This window comes from Parambassis ranga, chromosome 2 (genome assembly GCF_900634625.1).
Source record: "Parambassis ranga chromosome 2, fParRan2.1, whole genome shotgun sequence".
Taxonomy (NCBI): domain Eukaryota; kingdom Metazoa; phylum Chordata; class Actinopteri; family Ambassidae; genus Parambassis; species Parambassis ranga.
The window spans coordinates 41,705,018-41,730,135 of record NC_041023.1 but is presented as its reverse complement, the minus strand read 5'-3'; the positions used below and the strand labels follow the sequence as shown (position 1 = coordinate 41,730,135).

Sequence of the window (25,118 nt, the reverse complement as noted above, 5' to 3'; positions counted from 1 at the left end):
CTCCACATTCCTTATTCAGGTTGCCTGCAATGATTTTTGAAATCCTGCAGATGTCACTGTTAGGTCAGAGTCAGAGCAGGCTCTGTGTGGCTTGTTATGTCTTTATTTTCATTTAACCTGGAAAAATCCCATTGAGATTTAGAGCCTCTTTTTCAAGGGAGTCCTGGTCAAAGAGGAAGAACAAAACACAGCTACACAGAAAAACAGTCCACACATGAGCAAATAAATCCATAAACCAGCTGTGGTGAGACACCTGGTTTCTCCACAGGTGCCCTGATGAGGCTGCTGTGGCTGCTGGGCAGAGCACCCAGCTGAGTGGACTCACCTGCATTCAATCTGCTCCTCTCCTGCCTGCTCTTAAGGACCTTGCTCTCCTCCACTCTCTGCCTGTTCTTCTTCTGTTCTGTAGATCATGCTGTCACAGTAAGCCACCTCAACTCCATCCACCATGACAACACCAACAAACCCCGGCAAGTTTATGAACATTTTCATCAGTTAAATGATTTAAACACACATTTATGTGATTTTAGTTGCACAGGATTATTTAGCAGCCAATGGTTGCCATGAATGAATTCCTCGACACTCTTGTACAACTTTCGTGCAAACATGTGCACATTGAGATTTTAACACAGAAGAGAACAACACAATGTAACAGGTTGAGATGTAAGATAGAGATTATATCAAAATAAGTGATTCATCATTGAAGTGATCTCACCTGAAGAAGCAGTGTGGCAGAAGAGGAGCAACAGAAACACTTTCATCATGTTTTAGGATTTGGAGGCAGAAGAAGTTTGCTGAAGTTTGACTGTCACACACTCACAGAGACACACAGTCTGAGGACAGACGTCACTGACAGCCCTCTGAGGTTTCTTAGTACCTTCATATACAGTGCTGCTTGAAATATTTCTCTCTAAATATGAGCCAAAAATAGTCCTGAAAGTAGAAAAGGAGAACCCGATCAAACTAAGGAGACAGACAAGTTTCACTTTTATTCAAGAAAATGATCCAATATTACATCTATGTGAGAGGTAACAGGACCTTAGCCTTTCCTCTCAGCAGGACCTCCTAGTGCAGCAATAATAACAAACTGCTGATCAGTCGTCCACAGACTGGAGAAATTTTAGCCCATTCTTCAGCACAGAGACAATCTAGCATGTTTGAGGGTTTCCTCACATCAGCTGCTTGTTTCAGGTGCTTCTGTTATTGTGAAACGACTTGATTTACACCTACTCAACAATCTCACTTATTCTTTTTTAAAAATAAAACCTACTCCAACTTATTTTGCCTCCTGCTGTTTCCTCATATCACTGTAACACAACACCTTTTGTCCAGAATCCCTGAGTTTTTACATACACACACGTTACGGTGTGGCCGGGGCATGGCCTCGAAGTTGACCATTCTCCATTACCAAAGAACTCTATTTTCTGCAGTACCACAACATACTTCATGCAATGTGGACAAAATCTTACAGTACTGCTATGGACCCAAGTCTGAACAGATATATATGCTAATAGGATGATACGGTCATAGCGGCACCTACTGGCAACAGGAACTTTCTCTTGTAAACGTGTTTGTTGTACGTATCTGGTAATGAGAGGAAAGGAGAGCATATAGATAGATAGATATTAACTTTATTAATCCCCGTGGGGAAATTAAGTTGTAGCAGCAGCATATCAAAAAACTATAAATACAATAAACACGAGCAAAAACTCTATATACTCTTATACTCTGTACTTAACTGCATTTAATGTAACTTGATACCTCTGGCACAAGAATTTCCTTCGGGATTAATAAAGTTTTATCTTATCTTATCTTATCTTATACTCTATATACACAAACACGCACATGGCAGCAACAAAAGAAGAAGAATATGTACACACACATAAAGCAGATCAAAGAAGATAAGAAGATAAAAACACAGTTAATGTAACTGAGCAGTTTGAAATGCACCTGTGATGATGCTTTAGTCCGAGTTAGTGAGCACAGCTCTGACGGTCACAGAGGAGTTATATAGTCTGATGGCGGACGGCAGGAATGACTTCCTGTACCGTTCCTTAGAGCAGCGGGGCAGCAGGAGTCTGTGGCTGAAGCTGCTTCTCAGTCTGTCCACAGTGTTGTGGGAGGGTGGGAGGAATTGTTCATGATTGACAGCAGTTTAGCCAGCACTCCACCTCCTCCAGGTTGGCAAGCTTAAAGCCAACAACAGACCCCGCCTTTTTGATGAGTTTGTACAGTCTGTTGGGGTCCTTTGCTTTAATGCCTGATCCCCAGCACACAACAGCACAGAGGATAGTGCTCGCCATGACAGACTGGTAGAACATGTGGAGCATCCTGCTGCAGACATTGAAGGACCTGAGTCTCCTCAGGAAGTACAGTCTGCTCATGCCATTCTTGTACACAGCCTCAGTGTTTGTGGACCACTCCAGTTTAATGTCCAGTTGGACACCCAGGAACTTGTAAGATGAGACTATGTCCATGTCTTTCCCACTGATACAGACTGGGGAGGGCAGGGGCTTATCCCCGCTGTAGTCCACCACCATCTCCTTTGTCTTGGCCACATTCAGCAGCAGGTGATTTTCACCACACCACATGACAAAACACTCCACAAGGCCCTATCCTCCCGTCCGTTCTCCACACACCCAACTATGGCTGTGTCATCCGAGTACTTCTGAAGGTGACACAACTCAGAGCAGTACTGGAAGTCAGCTTTGTAGGTGGTGGATAGAAAGGGAGACAGCACAGTTCCTTGAGGAGCCCCAGTGTTGCTGGTCAGGGTGTCAGACACACAGCTCTGCAGTCTCACAAACTGTGGTTGGCCTGTCAGGTAGTCCTCAATCCATGAGACTAGGGGAGCATCCACCTGCATGTTCTCTAACTTAATCCTCAACAGTCTCGGCTGGATGGTGTTGAAGGCAGAAGAGTCATTGTTGTGTGTCCTTGGGCAAGACACTTCACCTGTGCCTGTGGCACCAGTGTGACACTGCTGGGATTACTAAAGTATCTAAAATAAAAAAATAAAATAAAAATAAATAAATAAAACCCCAACCTCGGGCTGATATGCAAACTGCATACTGCAAACTGGGTCTACAGATGACACAGCAATTTTGATCCGTGATTAATTTGCCCAGATCAGTAATCAATTGGTCAGTCTGGCCTCAGTGCTCATTTGTCCCTAACAGGTGCATGGAGAACCTTCGACATCTCTTCCAGCTTGACAGATATTCCTTCCATTGAGATCCTCAAGTGGTCAGACTGTCTTCTGATGTTGTCCACCTGCTTCCAGCCCTCTCCGGAGCGGGCTGAGTTGTTAGAGATCAGCCCCTCAATCCAATCCATCTTCTGATGGAATTCTGAGATCCGAGGTCCCATGAGCCCACGGTTTTGTTTTGTGTCCACACTTAGCGGTAGAGCCAATTTGCCAGCAGCGGCTTTTCCAATTTTTTGGAGCAGCAGGACAGCTCCCACACAATTGAGAAGTATGCCTACTACCAATGTCCAATAGACGAATAGGTCGTCCACATCTTCCAGGGTCATGAGAGACCCTAACCCTAACCCTAGATGGAGACTTTTAAATGTCGTGCTAAGCTGTGATTGGTCAGGAGAGGGACGGAAAGCGACAGCTGATTGGTGAGGGAGGTGCTTTATATTAAGCACCCGACTAAGAGAGGGGAAGAGAGGGATAGAAGGAGAGAGATTAGGAAGTGGATAGGGATAAATGGTGAATGATGGGAAACAGAGTCTTCCTGATTGAACTTACGCTAAGAGCTACATTTCCTAACAGTCCTCACAGTGACTGGTTGCTGGAACCACAGGTGTGTATGATGGGGAGAGCAGGATGAGGTTATGGAAGAGCAGTGGAAGTGTATGCATTGGTGACATTAGCATACAATAAATCCAGAGTCTTATTGTCTCTTATGTGACACTGGACATACTGCTGGAATGTAGGCACAGTGGAGGAGAGACAGGCATGATTGAAGATTAAAGAATGTGATGAAGATAAGGCACCGGGATGTTTAGTCTGCAGGTCGGCGGTGACCGAGTGGATGACGTCACAGGCCGCGACTGCTTTACCAGTCGGAGGAATATAGACAGAGATGGAGATAACGTTTGTAAACTCCCGTGGCAAATAATATGGACCAAGTCCGATAGCAATAAGCTCCACGTCGGGACTGCACACTCTCTCCTTGACGTGGATATGCTCCGGTTTGCACCACCTGTTCTTAACGAGCACGGCGAGCCCCCCTCCTTTCTTCTTACAGACGTTTTAAACCCTTCTTACACAGGGTTTAAAACGTCTTTTCTTCATCTGCTGTTTAACTCCTGCCTTGCATCCACGTCTCCCCCTTCTCAGCTCATCCGGTATTTGGGGCTTCTCTCCAACCACAAAATATAGTGGTCTTAGAGCCAGCAGCTGATCGCGGGTGTAAACAATGCCTTCGGTCTTCTGGGCATTACTGCTGGGGGCCATGAGTAACCCAAGCAAGCCGCAAGAAGGAGAAAAAAGCATTCAAACCTCCGAATCATGTTGTTTAAATACTTAGATTGAAAAAGAGCAACTAGGGACAAAAACACAAACAAAAGTAGACGTACATAAGCACACTTAACACTAAAGAAAGTTAGAAAACATGCGAAAACACCGGGAGCTGTGACTACAAGCTGCCGTTTGAGACAGCGCCATCTTGATTTTTTTTAACCTCCATTTGGTTGGTTTTCCACAGTTGGTTCCACAGGTTCCTGAAATACTTGTTGTTGATGAGAACGGCAAGATTAGATGAAGATGCTGCCAACTGTGTTTTTAGCTCCAGAATTGCTTCAACCTTCTCTACGTATGATGACCTGGATGACTGAGAATCTTCATCAACAAATAATACTCATGTATTAGAGACAGATCGCCAGGACTGCTTCGTGGTACTGCCTGACCTCTTCAAATCAGACATTAATACATTGAAACAAACCCTCCAGAGTGAAGGTACAGTATCATGTTTCAGTACATGTTTATAATGAAATCTAACAAAACTGACTCAGATAGAAATCCTTTGTAAGTTATTATAGATTCAATGACTTCTCATTTATAGATCAAACTGAGTGATGTAAACATTTAAACTGCATCAGTCTTTAGACAATTAACATATTAAAACCTTAACTCTCCTCAGGTGACATCATTTTACAGATGTTATCTGGATGTGAACTGGATGAAACAACAGGACTGTTTTCTGGATTTGTACATTATGGCTATAATGGAGAAGACTTCCTTAGATATAATGTGAAGACCCTCACATGGATCGCTCTGACTCCTCAAGCCAGCAACATCACACAGAAATGGGACAGAGACAACACAAAACTATTGATAGTTAAGGACCTCATCAACCATTTTTACCCATCCTGGCTAGAGTTGATTCTAGCATTTGGGAGAAGCTCTGTGATGAGAACAGGTTGGTCAACCTGATCTCACATACGCACGGATTGTTAACACTGAATTACGTGGCACCGACACGAGAAGTAGTGAAATTATGTGCGGGCACCACGGAAAACTGTCTCCACAGAAAGTCAATGCGGCATTTTTGTAGGGACACCACGGACATGAGCGCCAATAGCTCTGGACGGAAGCGTCGGAGCAACTGCTAACCGATGTTAGCTTTCACCGTCTTTCAATCCAGTCGTTCTCAAAAATGAAATAACCACATGCTCACTTCAACAAATTGTCAGAGCGACATGACTGTATCAAATCGGCACGTTTGATTGACTGTGTAGTCTTTCCATTTAGATTGTCATTTAAAATCAAAGAACGTGCACTCTTTGGCTAACTGCATATGGGATTGAAAAGAATAATGTTTTCCATATAGTCTAGCTGAGGAAGCAGCCTCCAAGCAGCAGATAGTTCGTGTAATAATAATACGAACCGTCCCTCATTTATTTCTATTGGTGCTCGCGTCTGTGGTGTCCACACGTATTAAAAATCTGTGGTGTCCCTACGAAAATGCCCCGCATTGACTTTCTATGGAGACAGTTTTCCGTGGTGCCTGTACATAATTTCACTACTTTTCATTTCGGTGCCACCTAATTCAGTGTTAACAATCTGTGCCTATGTGAGATCAGGTTGGGTTGGTTCTTTGTTATTTCTCCAACAGTAAAATAGAATTATTACTTTGTGGTTACTTTCCTCCAACAACTAGTCAACTTGATGTTTAGTGTGAGTCCAGGTTAAAAAGGTTAGTGATTTCTTCTTGTTTCTTTACTTTCTCTCTACCGCCATTATCTCTGCCTGATCTCCTCCCTCCAGATCCTCCCTCAGTGTCTCTCCTCCAGAAGACTCCCTCCTCTGCAGTCAGCTGCCATGCTACAGGTTTCTACCCTGACAGAGCCCTGATGTTCTGGAGCAAAGATGGAGAGGAGATTCATGAAGGTGTGGAGCACAGAGAGATCCTCCCCAACCACGAAGGAACCTTCCAGATGAGTGTTGATCTGAATGTTTCATCAGTCCCAGAGGAGGACTGGAGGAGGTACCACTGTGAGTTTCAGTTTGAGGGTGCTAAGAACAGGATCATTACAGGACTGAACAGAAGACGAATCAAAACCAACTGGAGTAACTATATTTCCCATTTTTTTGTCCTCCAGTTATTTAATATTATAATGTACAGAGTTGTTTCTTATTCTTCTCTTTTCAGAAGAGAAGCCCGACCATGTGACCATCCCTGTCGTCTCTGCAGTTGTTGTTCTTGTTCTTGTCATCGTCATGGCAACTGCAGGTGGATATCATATTCACCAAAAGAGGAGAGGTGAGCTATGTGTTATTTTGATGCTTCCAGCAGTGAGTCTCAACATGACTAAACATTAACAACATGTCTGAAATAATATTTTAGTTTCTGACTGAAGTTTCCATTAATGTGCATGTTATCAATATATTTCCTGCGTGTTTTTCTTACAGAAGCTGAGGTCAGCATGGAGCTCTCAGAGACCTCAAGCAGCTCAAACATGAACTGAAACAAACACAGCTCACTGAAGGGAAACAAACATTTTGTTTTCTAAGAACATCTTTGTAAAATATTATCCTGTATATCCTATATACTGTATATATGCTAAATACATGTGGAGGGACCAGGTGGGACATGTGGACTACTGGAACAAGGACAACAAAGAGCATCACAACCAGACATCACGAGGGATAGGCAGGACAACCAAACCCAGTGAAAGAAGTGACCTCATGGGGGCGCTAGATACATAAATGCAGGTCATTTTTTTATTTTCTTAAAGTTCCTGATTGTTGTGGTCCAGGTGAGGCCTGCTCCTCAGGAAGCCTCATTCAACTCTGTTTATAGATGTATCTGAAAGGTTGTTTTCTGAAAGTGACATTTATTTCTTGGTTTTGTTAAATTAAAATAAGTTAATCTATGAGGGGAAAAAAGGCTGGAGGGGATTTGCCAGCCCGTCCTGACCAGGAAAACATAACATGAGGTCAATGTTTAGTCCTTCAATCCAGTAAACTTATGTATATGTTCATGGGGACTTGTGGCTGCTGAAAATGGCGACCATGTGTGAGCGGTGGTCCCAAATGTGTGTAATGTTATATGATGTCTGTGTGTTAGTGCTTAGAATCAGAAATTCAGTGGGTGTTGCTCCGGGGAGTCCATGTTTTGTGCACCTTAAAATGGAAGTACTACTTATCAAAACATGAAACCTGACACATGAAACATGTCTCAGTTCATCAACTTCTTCCTCATCAGACTCACAGTTTTCCTTTTCTTAAAATAGAAGCTGCACAACCAGTTTTTATTTTTACTCCTGTTCCATGACACTGTGTATCAGACTGTTTGTCTATAAAAATGTTTTTCTCTAGTAAACATACACATTAAACTAAATGTGAAGATACACTTTTAGCAACATGTTAATATTATAAACAAGGTTTCAGTCTGTTTGTGTGTTCTGACAGTTTATGATAAAATAACATTTAAATTCTCTTATTCTGTAACTTAAAAAACACTCCCATCACTACATGTAAATAAATGAGTGGCATCCCTTCATTTAGTGCACACTTCACTCCTCCAACAGATGTGACATTAAACATGCTGAAATTCTGCCCTCTAGTGGACAGTAACTGATCAGTTCTGATAGATCCAATCCTGCAGCCTCTGCAGTGAACACATTGACACTGTCAATAGAAATCCATCTTAACATAGCATGCTGACAAATTCAGAATAAACAATCTATGATCAGATAACACTGCTTGCTTGTGTCACAGGAAACAGTGGCTGTAAAATGTGCAGGTGAAGCTCAGACCACACTGACTGAGCACACTGACCATTATATTAAAGAGGATGTTATTTAGAGATGTTCAAATTTCATTCTGGCTTCAAGAAGCTACAGACGGCTCTGCATTAACACTGGCCAATCAACAAACTGCAGACACTGCAACTTGGAGCCACTCTCTGTGGATCAAGGACTTCCGGATTAACAGACCCCAGCATGTCAGGATGGGCACCTCCACACCCTCCACCACCGTCCTCAATACTGGTCTTCCTCAGGGCTGTGTTCTGAGTCCAGTCTTGAACACCTGTGTCACCACCCATGGCTCCACACTCATCATATTTGCGGCTGATACAACTATTGTTGGATTGATCAATAATGATGATGAGGGACCATACAGGGAGCAGGTCAGAGCACTGGTGGCCTGGTGCAGTGACCACCAACAAAAAAATGAAACCTGCTCCACCTGTACTTATTTTACCCCTTGTTCTGTCCTCATAACTGTAACACACCTTTTGTGTCCAGAATCACTGAGTTTGTAGACAAAATCTCACAGTTTTGTGATTAATGACAAACATCTCTGTCAAGTAAATAAAAATAATCACACATTATTTCTTGATTGTTGCTATGATCTTGTCTGCACCATGCTGGAACAATAAGTCTTTAAAAGCTCATGTAGGTTCATGAATATTTCTTCAGATGTTTATCTGTTCAGCAGGTTCACACATACATCAGCTGTCAGACATCTGTTTAACCATGAAGAATCAGATGTGTTTGTTCTTCTTGTAGTTTCTCTTCTGTCACATTTCATCAGCAGGTAAGAACACATTCTTTATCATCTTTATTTCTGCTCCACAAGTTCATGAGAACACTGAATGCATCATATTTATGATCATATTTGTATTTATTTATTCACTGACATCATCCATGTTTCTCCTGCAGTGAAACATACACTGAAGATTTACATGACTTCATCCTCTGGACTCCAGAATGTGTCAGAGTACATGTTTGTTTTAAAGGTTGAGGATGTGGAGGTGATTTACTGTGACAGCACCAACAAGATATTTGAAACAAAACAGGAGTGGGCAGAACAAATATTTAACAATGACACTCTATTAGAGGCAGGCCAGGAGGAGTGTTTTGTGACACATCCTCTTCTCTTCAAATCAATGATTAATACTTTGAAGGAAGACATCCAGAGTGAAGGTACAGTATCATGTTTCAGTACATGTTTATAATGAAATCTAACAAACTGACTCAGACAGAAATCCTTTGTTAGTTTTTACAGATTACATTTATTCTCATCCACAGATCAATCTTTGCCTTCAGATGTCCACATCCTTCAGACCATTATGGGCTGTGAATTAAATAACACAACAGGACAGTCAGGTTTCTACCCTGGCAGAGCCCTGATGTTCTGGAGCAAAGATGGAGAGGAGATTCATGAAGGTGTGGAGCATGGAGAGATCCTCCCCAACCATGATGGAACCTTCCAGATGAGTGTTGATCTGAATGTTTCATCAGCTGAAGACTGGAGGAGGTACCACTGTGTGTTTCAGTTTGAGGGTGCTGAGGACAGGATCATCACTGGACTGGATGGAACCCTGATCAGAACCAACAGAGGTCAATTTATCTTATATTTTGTTTTACAATACTTTAAATTATAACATAAATAAACTCTTCTTAAACTATTGTTCTCTTTATCTTTTCAGCAGTGAAGCCTGATAACCTGACTGTTCCTGTCAGTGCTGCAGTTGTTGTTGTCGTCGTTGTTGTTCTAGTCATCATGGCAGCTGCAGGTCTACCACTCAGATGGTTTACTGTGAATTGTATATCATCAGAAATTTGTAGAACACAGACAAATTATACAAAACTGGGAAGTGCTAAACACTACTGTAAACAAATCGAGAAGAGAAAAAAATTGTTGAAAGAATTTTATGGAAGTTTGATTTTGACCAATCTACACTATATCAGGTATTTAAAAAAGTACTTCACACAGACTTTTATTTTGGTAAGTGTAACCTGTTCCTGTCACCTTTGGCTCCCTGCATCACAGATGAGGGCTGTGGCTTGTAGGAATGAACAGACTGTAAGAGAAACAGGAGGCAGAAACACCACAGAAGAAGAAGAAAAGAGAAGGGAAGGTGTTTGTGGTGACAGTGGATTGGCGTAAAGCTCAGCTGCTACAACAGAATAGTTTCTGAACACATGTGTAGCCACCAAAACTACACCTGGTACAACAAAGGATCACAGTGAGTGGAGGACCAAGGCTTTGAACCAGAGCTGAGCTCATGAGCTGGAACATACATACTGCAAATATGAAGAGTTGACATACTGTATTAACAGTCCATTATAAAATGTATATGATATGATATATGATAATAGATGATAACATGAACCAATCAATCATAACATTCTGATCACTGACAGGGGAGCTGAATAACACTGATGACCTGGTTACCATGGTAACTGTCAGTGGATGGATATATGAGGCAGCAAGAGAACATTTGTGTGTCTAACATGGACTGAGTGTCATGGTCTGGGTACTTCCAGGTTGTTGTTGTTGGTCTTTTTCTCCTTCTTTGTGTGTGTGTGAGTGAAGGGGTGAATGTTTACTGGCTGTATTAGCTGCAGTGCATATTTATGAAAGGATCTGATTCTTCAGCATTGAGCTGTGTGAGTGCTGCTATCAGGAAATCAGAGTTAAAAAATGAGAGCAGAAATCCCCCAGACGGCTGGACCTGACTGCTGTCCTGATAAAGACATGAGCAGAGACGGCACATGAGGAAGACTGTTTGGAGGACACACAGAGTGGACATGGGTCACAGAGTGCTGCTGCTGTTTGTGTCTCTGCAGCATGGGCAGCTGCTCCTGCTCCACTCGTCACCGGCTGATTGTTCACACCTGTGATCAGTCATCAGCAGCGGTGGAGGAAGTACTGAAGCTTGGTGCTTAAGTAAAAGTACAAATACCCAGCAAAATATATACTCAAGTAAAAGTAGAAGTGCTACATCAACAATCCTATCTAAGTAAAAGTCTTAAGTACTGACTTTTAAATGTACTTAAAGTATGAAAAGTAAAAGTACTCACACACTGAATATATATTATTGATTTCCATTGCAAAGGATCTGAACAGGTTAAAATAATCAAAGAAATCATCTTAAATGAAAATGGACCATGTGTAGTTATGTTCAGTCCAGAAGCAGCTATGGACAGGTCTGTGTGTCATGAGGCAGGCTGTGGGCATCAAGTGAACAGAGAGGCTGCTGATAACAAACAGGCATTCAGCATTTTTACTGAGTCAGTGTTCCTGCTGTAGATTCATGTTATGATTCATGTTCATCAGACATTAATGGATGGACCTGTGAGAAATTTGAAAAGCAAAAAGATGCAAGTAAGTACACAAAATATAAACTATGGAAGTATGGAATTTACTGATACTGCATGTAAACATTGTCAGCATGTAAACAGTCAGTGTGTGTGTGCGGGGTACCGTCCATTTATTACAGACTCCTGTCAGCTGTTGAGGAGTCTGATGGCTGAAGAGGTAACAAAGTGACATAAAAAGACTTGTTTATGGGTTTGACAAAAATCTTTATTATGAAAATAGAGTATATAAAGCTATATTTTGGTAGTTTGTTAAAACTAAGATCTGAATGCCTGTTGCAGTCAACCGTTAACTCCAACAGCAGATGGCACTAGTGAGTACTGAATGAAGCTTTGAGTAATGAACCTTTGAGCAACACATTGGGCTGGAAAGCCTCATTGCTTCACGAAGCTTCATTTGCCCATCACTACCAACAGCGCACACCAAGTGAACAAACAAACAGGACAGTGTCGAAACAGGAAGTGACGCAATACGTTACCGGGCTGGAACAACGGCCTGAGTCCACTGGCTGAGCTTGCTGCACCAGCTGAGTGTTTTCTTATGTTCCACCTAAATGATGACTTCTGATTGAAGACAGTGTGAATCATGTGATTATATTGCACACATTGTGAATAATACAGACAATAATGATAGTTGTAACACATACATGTCTTCATAATAAAGAGAAAGCTCTTTATTGCTGACTGTTGGTACGTGTCTGTGGTTTATTATTTATGTTAACACGTATGTATATATGTAATGTCTGATTCTTATGTCACAGTTTACACTTTTCAACAGTCAAAGTGAAATGGGTGAAGGTCTGACGTCCAATGGGGCTTGAGAAAAGAGGGGTGCTGTTCTGCCCTCTCAGTTGCAATGTGAAAATATGACCACTAGAGGGAAGTAGAGCAGCGTGATGCGGTAGGTGGCTCAGTACTGTCTGAGTGTGGGTCTGATATGTATGTTGTTTAAATAGAAAGACTGAAGGACTGTGAGGAGGAAGTCACCTGCAGCTCTGAGCAGGTACTAAAAGGGTTTAAGTAATTCCTCTGTATTTATATATTGATTATATCTATAAAAAAATAATTGTGTGATTAATGCACTTTACCCCGATGAAGCCAAACAAAACCAACCAAGGACACACAACATTGACTTTTAGGGAGGAATTGGGATTGAACCACCAACCTTCTGGTTATGGGAAAACCCTGCTATACCACTGTGCCACTGCTGCCCCTAAATAAATACATTAAAAAATATAAAAACACAGTCAGTGTTTAGGAAGAGGTTTTTATGTTTATAGGAGCGGTGAGAAAAACGGTAGGTGGCGGTAATGCACCTCAAACGTTGGTTGTAACTCGGCATTAAACAGAAGAAGAAGACGTTCTCAGCGGAAGTGATAAGCGGCATGTGTATCAGCGCCATTTTTAAAGCAACCTGAAGCAGGAGAGCGATGCAGTGGTGTTACTCTGCAGCTGTGGAAGTTCCGCTGCTGCAGCTAATTTACTGGTGTAGCGGCAGCTTTGGTGTAAACATCCACTGAAAGAGAAGAGAGATGGGCCTAGCTCCACAGAAAGGCCTCAAAGCAAACATGGCGGAGCACAACATGCACAGAGAGGCGCTCCAACAGGTGCTGTTAGCTTGACTGCAGATGAGTTGGACTTCATTGAATAAGTGAAATTGGCAGTATAAAAGTGGTGAAGAGAAACATGGCTGACTGAGAAGCTGCAGCCAACAGGTGCTGTTTGCTTGTTTCAGTTTTTACATTAAGAATAAGAAGACAATGACTTAACTGTTTTTTATCTTGTTTATTTAGTTATAATAGCAGGTGCTTGCACAATGAGAGTGAATGACAGCAGATGATCTGGACTTCATAAAGATAAGAGGGAAGCAGTATTTATTTGTTCTGTTGATACTAAGAAGTGTTACATTCAAATGTTTTATTAATATCAGTATAAAGTCAATGCTTCCAAACTAAGAATGTTCGTTGCCATCTAGTGGTCAACAGGAGAAATGCAGCAGTTCCAGAGACACACCTGAAAGCAGTGATAATCAGAGCACATGGCGCAGAGCTGCAGGAACAATGCACAGACTGCAGAGGTGGGTCCAAGCTACTACAGGTACTGTCTGCTTGTTTTCATTTACTTAAGTCATCATGAAGTTGTCTTTTGTTTCAAGCCTAATGTAGTTGTAAATTGTGTCCTCCCCCTCTTCAGGCCTTGAAGGCCTCCCTTGGTGCTTTCTGGGAGACATCGCAGTGGGTTGAACTCAACAAGGGGAGTGGATGTTTCCTGGCTGTTTCCCTGGTGATGGTCACACTAGGACACACTAACCTAAAGAATCTGCTGTTTTTGTTCAGCTGCTGTGCTGTGAAGAGATCAGCTAGAGGTCCCTGCCTAGCAGGTAAAGGTACGCTCTTTGGCAGAGGATTAGCGCTCAGATAAAAGTAGCAACTTGCGAGGAGGAACAGTGGCAACGTCAGGCATGTTGGCCGTGTTCTCCGGTCCTTCTGCCACTGTCCTCAACTGCGAATACTTACGCGGCCTACAACTACATCTGCACCATCAGCATTTTGTTTTACTCATGTTCACCTCATGTTTGCAGTGTTTTAACTCTGCATTGCAGATTATGTGTTAAAAATGGTCTATTTTGTCGTCGTCAGCTGACGATCACAGCACCAGTGCCAGGCCCTGCCCTGTGGTCTGAGGAGACGTCTTCATGTCCCGCTGTGTCAGGTTATCGGTTTTCTTGTTCTTTCTCTATGGCATGTTTTTTTTTGTTTTTCACCTCATATTTTATTCCCTCACGCAGGCGGTATAATTATTTAGTGATAAAAACTATATTATTCATAGTGTAATTAGATAAATTAACTTAATAGTTGCGTTCATATGTTGATGAAGATTCTCAGTCATCCAGGTCATAATACGTAGAGAAGATTGAAGCAACGTTTGGACATTTAGAGTTTTCTTGAAGGCGTTTAGCTGCTTGGTAGTAATATAAAAAAAATAGTAGTAGAGTGTCAAGGTAGGATTAGGTAAGATTTAATTAGTGTTTAGTGACGACAGTTGTTTAGGAGGGTGTGGTTGTTGTTTAGTGTGTGTGAATGCTGGCATCTGGTTAGTGGACACCTGGATGTCTGCAAGTGAGGTAATATGTCTGCAACTGAATACATCCTGCCAGTGAAGACACTTGCCATGCTGCTGTGGTTTTTTTGCTTTGCAGGACCAGAGATTCGTCACCTGGAAGGCTGGATTTCTGCGAGTAAGGTAGCATGTTTGCAAGTTATTTTAACACATCCTTCCAGTGAAGATGCTTGCTTACCAATGTGTTTTATTATGTTTTTAGCTGCACAGGACCACTGATTCGTGACCTGGAAGGGGGAGTTCCTGCGAGTATGGTATGGTTTGTAACTTATCTTACGTCCTTTCAGTGAACATTATTCCTTACCACAGTTTTTTTGCTATACAGGACCACTGATTCGTCACCTTGAAATTTCACATCCTACCAGTGAAGACGGGTGCCTTATTGCTGTGTGACCTTAGAAGCCTGGATGTGTAGTTATTCAGTCTGCAAGTCATGGTAATGCATCCTACCCGAGCAATTTACTTACAATATTGCTTTGTGACCGTTTTGTCCCCCGTAGACCTTGAAGAAATTGTAAAAGATTTGGTGGCCACTGCAGTTTTTTCAACCAGGTGCAATGAACTCCGTGTCACAGATTGTCAACGGCAATTAACAAAAGGAAGATTACTGTCTTAAAATGGTCTGTCCTCTCCTCTGCAGATGAAGATCACCCCGAATCATGTGCGCATCTTCGCCTCTGCCTGCCAGCGTGGTCTACAGCAACTGGTTTAGTATTCTATCTCAGACCGCACCAAAAGTGTATTGCAGATGTTGAGGTACTGTAAAAACTTTTGAAACTGTAGGTGTTCTAACGTGTGGTTTGTAGGTGTTTTGTAGGTGAAATGTCAAAGGACTTGTTTTAGGTTTGGCTGAACACTCAAACAGTGTTTTGCCGTGTCTCCAGAACCCCGACAGGCAGGATTTCAAATGACTCTCCGTGTTGGAAATCCCACCAGGAATTTGGTTTCGGATGGATTCGGCGTGCACCAACGTGCCCTGACTATTGACTGACTGAGGGTCTGGGTGGTATTGTGTTGTGCAATGTAGGGTTAAGGTTGTGGATGCTGTAGCTTAGATCTTAGAATGCTGGCATGTTGTTGGTTGGAGTTGAGCTTGTGGATTAGTCGATTAGTTTTGTGGTGGTTGAGGTGTGTTTTGTGTGCTGTGGGTGACTTGACTGGGACTGAGAGCGTACACAACAACCAAAAAAGGAGCAAGGAATGCCAAATGGTGACGCCAAACAGTCACCAACGATTTCTCAATGTAACATATGATATGAAACGGTGACAGCAAGGAGACATTGTGGACAAATCAAACATCAAAAACAAAGCAGCGCATGACTGCTAAAGTAAATGACAAGGATGGAAAATGCACAGTTGCAACAACAAACGCATCCAAACCCGGAACAAAGCTGTGGATAACTGGGAAATTTTGTGGCATTTCAAAACAACAATGGTGTCATGGCACACTCCACCTCACCGGGGTGGTGGGGGGTGGAGTAAAGACCAGAATCTGAGCTGGGGGACAAAAGTTAACCTGCTTGTGTTTTTGTCAATAAACATGTATTTTAAGGTTTTGCTACACTTTGTCATGTTAACCTTGTTAGTGTGCTTTATGTAATGGATCCATTTCAGTCAATACAGCCATGTCCAGAATTTGCCTTTGCAGAAAGGAGCGTGACGTGATGGACAATTGGGGCGCCGATAACAAGGAATGGTAAGTGGGGCTGGAAGTGAAGTGTATTAACTGCAGCGTATGTTTGAGTTGGTGATTCACTGGGTCACTGACATGTTTTTCTCTTGTCTTCCAGATGGTCCGGTGACGTCACTCCCCCGGCCTCGCTGTGTTCCAGCCTGTGACCTTTCTTTTGTACTAATGCCATGTTGTGAAATGACTGAATAAAAGTGATTGATGGAAACTTTTATGGTTTGCTCATATTTGTGAGTTTAGAAGAATTTAGTGTGTTTAGATAAATAAAGACAGATTTGAAGTTTACATGATTGCATGCATTATATTTTTGTGTGTCTTACACAGGGAGTGGAGGATCTGGAGTTGGCGGTCTTAACTTGCAAAACAGTGACTTGGTTTCACCTTTGCTGATGTCAGAGTGCTGGTGTTGTAGTCAATAAATTGTCCCATACAGTATGGTGTATTTGTTTACAATTGAGTGAATAACATTGTTATAAGGTTACTTCAAAGAGTACAACCTTAAATGTGTCATTAAAGGTTGTACGCACACAGTTTGAGTGTGTGAATGTTGTTGTGCCATGAAGTTACAATCATCACATAAAATCTGTATGTGGACAAAAATGTTTGCCAGTGCTCGTGCAGACATAAGAGTCATGTCATTGGGTGTCTCCAAAAGTAAATGTTGTGTTTTTATCAATAATACAGTGAAATACAGAAGTGTATCGCCTGCCACACAAAGCCAAACACTGGGTTTGCGAATCCTGTGGAAGATGTTATTCAAAATAGGTACGATGACTAAGCTGCCTGTGTCTTTCCGCAGGCCCGTGTCGATGTGGAAGTGCAGTCTGGACCTGTTAGAAAGCTGGAGTTGTCCTGTCTTCCCGTCAGCAGGAGGGGTTCCTCAGTGTGAGGTGGGTTCTGTTAAAGGTTGTTGACATTATTATTGGTTTTATTGAGGTAAAAGTCAATTGTAGTGGCATCAATGTAATTATGTAGAATGTGATTTGTGCAGCCTGTTTTGCAGTTAAACTTGTGTTAAAGAAACCCAGAGCCTGACCCCCAGATAGAAAGTCCCTTTTAATATGAAGAAACCTTGAGCAGGACCCAGTTCACCCAGTTCTTGCAGATAGCTGGGCTGGGTAAAGATAGGGAAGGAGAAGTAGCATACATGTAGTAAACATCATACATTAGAAAGGACGAGTGTGATGGGTTTTTGTAGTTGTAGTGTGGAAAAGTGTCTTTTGAATGTGTTTTGGAGAAATAGAAGTGGAGAGGAGGAGTGTTAAGTCATTGATAGATCTGTAATGTAGTTCTTGAGTGAAAGTGAAGCGATGGGTGTTGTAGGCTAGTTTGTATGTACTCAGCCACTGTAGCCTCGCAGGAATGCCACAATGTGGAGAAGTGTCAGGTAAATTGGACACTGCACATGTTGTGCATGAAAATAGCATTGATAATGGTATGAAGCTTTGTTTGGAGTGTATATGGTTTGTATGCACAGAGGCTTGGGATCAGGCATATAGCAATTATATGCCAATTTGACATTCGGTTTAAATTGTGTCACACTCGAGATGAACATTGTGCCAAAAAGAGCTCAACAAAAAAAAAGTTAAACTTGAACTTAATAAACGTATCGGGCCTGTTTGATTATGAAACTACTGTGGTCTACTTTGGTTAGACACTCTCAGACACAGTCTGTAGCCAGAAAGTAGTCAGTTGCTTCAAAATGCGTTCTTAATGCAGCATTTCCTTGCAGATGAATGAGTTCAAGCTGTAGGTGTCCACTTGAACGTCTGTATCACCTCTTGTGAAAGTTGTCCAACGAGGAAGGGATTAGCAGGATGAGCTGTTGCCCAAGGCAGAAAGTGTGAAACTTCTGAGCAAAGTTTCCAGTTGGCTTGTAGTTTTAGAAAGTGCTCACACTGTCCTTGAAGATTTTCTTTCAAAAGGTCCAGCTTCGTCTTGAAAGAGTGAACAGCAACTGAGTTGTTGTGGTCTGACTCAAGACGAGTGCATTTCCTTTACTCAGCCACCTGACATTGTTGCACAAATAGCAGGTCATTGGCATTTGCCTCAACATGTTGCAGGATGGCTGCATGAAGCTGTGCCAGTACATGAGCTGCTAATATTTGAGCAACAATCAATAGCAACGTCCACCTCTTAGACAGAGAAAACAGATGGTTTGAAAGAGGAGTTAAGACAGCCATGTACTGTATGTGAAGCTGGAAAAATGTTCCCTTGGAGTGAGACATGATCTTTCTATTGCCAGGAAGTTTCATTCCAAGTCACATGTTGTTGATGCTCACAGCAAGGACAACGGGTTGTCCACCAGTCCACCCTCTGGTAGTCTCACACAGCCAGCCAGAGGGTTGCTTCAACGTGTCTCGTTTTTTCTGTCAAGTTTTAGACCTTGAGTCCCGAATGAAAGGCACACTTTACTTTGTATGTTGGCTCGGGCTTAGAAGCAGCTTTTTTTGGTTTGATGTATGTATTTCAGGAACAGTGCATAATAATTAACGTGTGTAAATATGCCAGAGTTAGCCAAAGGGCTGTTTTTCATCTGTAGTTCCTAGACAGATGTTAAAGCCCGAATGTGGTGGTTGAAGCTGTGACCCCTGCCTCATTCAAGTGTTTGTGGATGTATGATGCCTGATGCTTGAATATTGCCTGTTTGATCATTGATATGCTCGGACACAGCACAACGATGGTCTTCTGGCCAGTTGTCATGTCTGCAGCCTTGCCCATATTGAACCAAAGTGGAGCAATGGAGCACCCTGGGTCAGGATCCTCACTGTTTCGTGGATTGTTTGTGTGCAGTGTTGCATTGTGTTCTGTGTCCTGATGGATTGATAATGGTCTACGAGGGATCACTGTAGTCTGACCTTGTTGAATTCCTGTTTTTGTGGGTTTATATAATATATATCTAAATATGTGTATGTAAGTGTATGTGGAGTTTGTCTTGTCACTGCTGCTCTTGGAGGGGTTGAGGCTCTGGGTGTGAAATGTAAGTAACAATGCTGGTATGTTTGTGTTGAAAAACAATAGATCAAACACTATTTCTTTCTCGAACAAGCTTTATTAGTCTCTTGCAATAAACACTGTGAGGAGACACAGCAGCTGTCGATCAGGTAACAGTTTGTCACTGTCAGTGTGTTGTGTTATTTCCCAGTAGTTGGAGATTTTGTGTGTATGTGTTTTACATCATGTGCAGACATGGTCCGTGTTTTTGTAAGTCAGTTGTAAGTCCAGTGTTTTCTTAGAATCAGCGTGATGGTCCTTATTCTATAATGTGCTGTGTGTCTCATCTCACATAGGCCTTAATACTTGATGTAAATGTTGTGGAAGAAGAGTGCAGTAGGGTTCAAAGAGACATTAACACTTTAAACATAGACTTATAAACAAGACTACAAGTCTAATACAAGTCTACAAGACTAATTACTAACTTACTAACTTACTTACTACAAGACTACTAACTTACTTACTTACTAAAAGACTACTTACTTACTACAAGACTACTAACTTACTTACTTACTACAAGACTACTAACTTACTTACTTACTAAAAGACTACTTACTTACTACAAGACTACTAACTTACTTACTAAAAGACTACTTACTTACTACAAGACTACTAACTTACTTACTACAAGACTACTAACTTACTTACTACAAGACTACTTACTTACTACAAGACTACTTACTTACTTACTTACTAAAAGACTACTTACTTACTACAAGACTACTAACTTACTTACTTACTACAAGACTACTAACTTACTTACTTACTAAAAGACTACTTACTTACTACAAGACTACTAACTTACTTACTACAAGACTACTTACTTACTACAAGACTACTAACTTACTTACTTACTAAAAGACTACTTACCTTACTTTACTTTCTTACTTTCTTACTTTTCTTACTTTACTTTACTTTACTAAAAGACCTAATAAAACCCTCAACCTCTCACCACCTTTGTCTCCATAACCCCCTGTTCACAAACCCCCGAAACTCGGGGGGCCAGGACGCCCCCCTCTTCTCCTCCGGTCCTTCCGGACTTCCGGATCTTCTGTCTTTGTTCTTCACCCTCCAGGAATTGAACCTGGCTCTTCAAGGGCACAAATCACTCCCTTTACCCCTTCCTTTACCACCTGAGCCACTCGCCCAGGCATTTGGACCTCCTCTCAGTCAGCCTTTCACTCTTCAAAGTCCACCACTCACTTAAACCCTCTGAGCCATTCGTTCAGATGCTTGGACTTCTTCTCGGCTCATATACTCCCTGAAACTACTGTTTGCCGTTTTGTCTTGTATTTCATACGTCAAGCTGCTCACTTGTGCCATAACTTGCCCTTCTATTTGTAAACCTTGTTACTGTCATGGATACATTTCAAATAAATAACAATATAAAAAGATCCTTGCTGTTCTGAAATGCACACCCTGAAGTTTGTCACTTCACCTTTACTCAATGGAAACGTATGTTATATTAATGCGCACCCTGATTTGAACTGTACATGATTGTTTACACAAATAAATATCAGTAAGAACAAAAACAGCTGAGAATAAAACTAAATGTTCATTCAACATTTATTTATTGTTTACACACATGGATGTTACAGTCTATATTTATATCTTACATACATAAGATCCACAACATATCAAAAGTAAAGGATGAAAAAAAGGAGTTAAGAAAATAACATCACTAAGTATCAATAAATGCTGGAAACCAAAATCATTTCTCTCACGGAGAAACATTGTTCACTGTCACCATGACAACAGTTACAGTACAAAGATCCATAGATTAGACTGAACTGTAATCGAGCAGCAGAGTTGAGAAAACATGTTAACTTGGTTAGGATGATTCAGTTAGCTGTAGTGAATTTTAACTTATTATTGGCTGAAGAAGCAAGAAAATAAATCAGACTTCATTCTTTGTCTGACTGCATGTGATTTTTTTTTGCTTTAAAACATAAATATATGAAATGTTGATTCTCAAACCTGTGATCGTTCATTACAGGAGAGCTGTGCTCAACAAAGCAGCGTGTTGAACGCACCTCGTGCTGTTTTAATCTATGGCAAAACGGGCACACTGGCACTTTGATGGTTAATCACACGATCACTTCAAGGGAACAAATAAGGCACAAGCATACACGCACACACACACCTGTTCACCTCAACAATCTCACACACACCTCAACTGACACAGCCCTCTATTTTTTTTTTAAATCAACAACACAACACCAATATTCAACCACTGATGATGATGATGATGATGATTTGGCCTTTGAGAAATTAAAAGACAACAACTTAAAGAGCAGTTTTGGCCACAAAGCTAGGTGAAGACCAGATGATGCTGGTCCAGCAGGGTCCGGGTGAAGTTCGGCCCAATGGCGTTGCCCCGCCCCCACAGCAGGTTAGGACCAAACACAACAGCCAGGTTACTGTTGGTCATCTTGTTCACCTCACTGTTGGCTGACACCTAAACACACAAACACACACACACAGCTGTCAGAAACAGACGCACAAATGTGAAAGGAAGTGCGGTGTCAGAGCCGTACCTGTGCCAGGAATGTGATGAGGTATCGCGGTGATGCAGCTGCAACCAATCAAATGCCACCATGAATAACAATCCTAGAGAAACCACCGATTATTCAACTATATTCAACATGACTTCTTGGACTAATGGTCTTGACATACAGGCCAAGTTGACGATGTCGTTGTAGAGCTGGTAGGTGAGCAGCGGCTCGGGCAGTTCCCTCAGGAAGATCTTCAGAATCACAGCAGCCAAGTGGACGTCTTCCATGTCTCTGAAATTCACTGCCTAACCTTAAACACACCAAGCCGCTCAGCTGTAAGCCTTCTTTCTTCTACTTCATCTGAAAGAGCAAAGGCTGCACAAAACTCTGAAACACTAAAGATTCTGCAGGACGATGCTGAGGATGTCCTCTGAGGATGTCCTCTGAGTCTGTGGTGGCCAGTGCCATCATGTATGCTGTTGTCTGCTGGGGCAGCAGTCTGAGGGTGAGGGACATACACAGACTCAACAGAATCATCAGGACGGCGGCCATGTTGTGGGAGAGGACCTGGACCCTCTGACAGAGGTGTGTCAGAGGAGGATGTCCAAAATAAAGACCATACTGGACTGTCCCTCCCAACAGACTCCGACTCCTCTGCCTGCCTGTCTCAATCAAACTACTGAACTCTGAACTGTAACAGTCAATCAGACACTGAACATTCATGTCATGCTCTTTACCATGTAAAGGTTTTTTATACAGTAGTAAATATGTTCTTCTTTACATACACCTCAGGGATTTAAATGCTGTCTAGGTATTTAGATATTTATTATATATTTCAACTTCAATTTCTCTTTGATTTCTATTTGTAACAAAAAAGAATTTATAATAAATAAAGTCATTCTGATTCTGACTTCTCAGCACTGCTAGGAAGCCATGATTAACTCACATGTGAACAAAAGTCACATGACAAAATGGGCTTTTTTACCTGAGTTGTACTTGAGCTGCACCTCCTTGACCAGAGTCACGTTGGCAGACCGTCTGAAGATACCCTCAATCTCCAAACCTACACACACACACAGTCAGTTGTTACTGACAGCGATGCCCTCTGAAATGAGACACGGATTCATCTGTGAATGTTACCTTGCTCTGACAGGAAGATAATGGTGTCTCTCATCACCACAGGAACCGGATCACCATCTGAATCCCTCTGTCTGAGTCTGACACACACACACACACACACACACACATTTGTTGTCATACCTGTGACACAGACAGAGTCATAACATGGGCCACAGTAGAATCCATGCAGTAGAAAATCAATGTTTTTAAATGTCCTTACTCTCTGACACGAGCAGGAATCACCAGCTGGTCACACTTGACCACATCCTCCAGCTCACTCAGGTAGCTCACATAGTTAATCTTCCTGCCAAACTTAAAACTAAAACAGAGGCGGACACAAGGTCCAAATTCATTTTAAGATGATATGTATGTACAAAATGTGCTGATGCGTACAAAAATATATGGATTAAGTTTGATGCGGTGCACCTAAGAAAAAAAGTTAGTCTAGAGCCCTGTACGCTCATACGTCGGATATGACAAAGGTGCCTCCGTAACATCTATGACCTGGAACAACCAAATGAATTGATGCAACAATACTAATGTGATGATCAGAAAATACATTCTTGTTCAAAACAATTGCAGCCTCCAGGAGTCACAGGATTCACTGCTTGTTTGTAGGTTCACATACCTGTTCTGTGTAAATGTATCTCAGGTGTCAGGATAATGTTCAGTGGGTCCTGATGGTTGATCTCTTCTTTGTATTGGATGACAGTCGGGTCAAAGTGGTCCAGACTGGAACTTTTGTCCTGGTTACAGAGCTGCTGGTCAGACAGGATCTCTTCCTCCTTACAGTCATGTTGTTGAGGGAGACCTGGAGGGACAAATGGACACAAAGACTAATGTGATGATGGAAACATCTAAAACCTGGAACAACCAAATGAATTAATGCAACATTAAAATACTAACAAACAGAAAATATCATAAACATTCAGGACAACATTTCAGACAGAAGACAGGAGCCACAAATCTTCTGTGGATGTTAAGCTGTCACATCTTAACCTGGCTGTGGTCTGTGGAGGTGTGCACCACGGCACTGCGTGGCTATCAGTGCTGTACTGTTAGTCAACTTGGGCTACATCGATCATGCTCAGCTCAACAACTGATGACGTACACAGTGGTAATGTGCGAGCGTCTTCACCCAGCTTAGCTTCAAGTCATGAAGTCAGTGTCCTCCTGTTAGAAACACTATGTGTTGAATGTGTACTCTTTTCAAACAGAGCTGTTGTTGTTCCGTGACATTGTCATGTTTACATACCTGTTCTGTGTAACTTGATCTCAGGCTTCAGGAGGAGATCCAGCAGTTTGCGCTGACGGTCCATCTCTTCCTCGTACTGGACGATAGTTTGTTCAAACACTCCCAATATTTCAGCAGCAGCAGCAGTTAGCCGCTCGCTGATAAAACCTCTCAGAAACTCAGCAGCAGCCATTCAGATGTGATAAAACACTCACAGTAGTTACACTTCTGTTCAACTAACGAACAAACGACTACTTCTTCACATGAGGTGTGCTGTCGCTGTGCTCGTCTTTTTCTGTTCCCTCTACTTCCTTCTTTTCTTCTTCTTCAGCTTATTGGCGGTGGGAGCCACCCTGTAAGGCGCATTACCGCCGCCTACCGGACTGGAGTGTTACAGCAGCAGAACAAACAAGACAATGCAGTGTGCTACTAGAGAAGCATAAAAACTAGAAACTGATAAGTAACAAATAACCTAGAATTAAAAATAAAATTAAAAACAATGATAAGATGATTTATCTTTTAAATAATATAGAATTAAAAATAAAAGAATAAAAATGGAAAGTTAAGAATAACCATGAGATACACAGCTATGGCTAGATATATGTACAGATATGTACAGTGCTGTATTTGCACCCTGCATCATGAATGTCATGAAATAAAAAACTAACAACTCCAACAGGAGTATTATACTGTTGGTTATAGTGTTGCACAAGAGGAACTGTACTGTTTTTAGTGTCATAAAAATAATACTATGGAACACAGTAGTACAGAGACATTTAAAACACAGGTGGTGGTATGGGGGGCAGAGGAAGAAGAACACAGCAGCAGTCCTCAGTGA

At 41.8% G+C, this 25,118-nt stretch overlaps 2 protein-coding genes and 1 long non-coding RNA gene across 6 annotated transcripts in view; 1 reads left to right on the top strand and 2 right to left on the bottom strand.

The window, feature by feature from the left end:
• LOC114444837 (NACHT, LRR and PYD domains-containing protein 3-like) overlaps positions 1-25,118 on the bottom strand; it is a 383,662-nt gene that overhangs the window by 348,243 nt on the left and 10,301 nt on the right. The window lies entirely within an intron of this gene.
• On the top strand, positions 13,053-16,561 carry LOC114432401 (uncharacterized). 4 transcript variants are annotated; one of them, XR_003670270.1, is made up of 8 exons: positions 13,053-13,343; positions 13,422-13,725; positions 13,822-14,014; positions 14,268-14,871; positions 14,951-15,002; positions 15,074-15,184; positions 15,389-15,504; positions 16,539-16,561. It is a non-coding gene; the product is annotated as an uncharacterized LOC114432401 (long non-coding RNA). The 4 variants fall into 4 exon arrangements; XR_003670269.1 differs by lacking the exon at positions 16,539-16,561 and having other exon boundaries at positions 13,422-13,705; positions 15,389-16,418; XR_003670268.1 differs by lacking the exon at positions 16,539-16,561 and having other exon boundaries at positions 14,268-14,866; positions 15,389-16,418.
• Positions 21,067-23,763, bottom strand: LOC114432391 (rho GTPase-activating protein 1-like). The gene is made up of 6 exons (XM_028400390.1): positions 23,267-23,763; positions 23,068-23,144; positions 22,913-22,990; positions 22,109-22,426; positions 21,970-22,007; positions 21,067-21,890 (listed from the first exon to the last, which is right to left on the bottom strand). The coding sequence occupies exons 4-6, from the start codon at positions 22,212-22,214 to the stop codon at positions 21,744-21,746; spliced, it is 291 nt and encodes a 96-aa protein (XP_028256191.1). The 5' UTR covers positions 22,215-22,426; positions 22,913-22,990; positions 23,068-23,144; positions 23,267-23,763; the 3' UTR covers positions 21,067-21,743.

What these genes read in the sequence shown, in the direction of transcription:
- LOC114432391 (XM_028400390.1), bottom strand. Translation starts at nt 22,214, where the DNA reads ATGGAAGACGTCCACTTGGCTGCTGTGATTCTGAAGATCTTCCTGAGG. An exon ending in CGACATCGTCAACTTGGCCT is followed by an intron (nt 22,008 to 22,108) that starts GTATGTCAAGAC and finishes GATTGGTTGCAG; the next exon opens with CTGCATCACCGCGATACCTC. An exon ending in TCATCACATTCCTGGCACAG is followed by an intron (nt 21,891 to 21,969) that starts GTACGGCTCTGA and finishes TTGTGTGTTTAG; the next exon opens with GTGTCAGCCAACAGTGAGGT.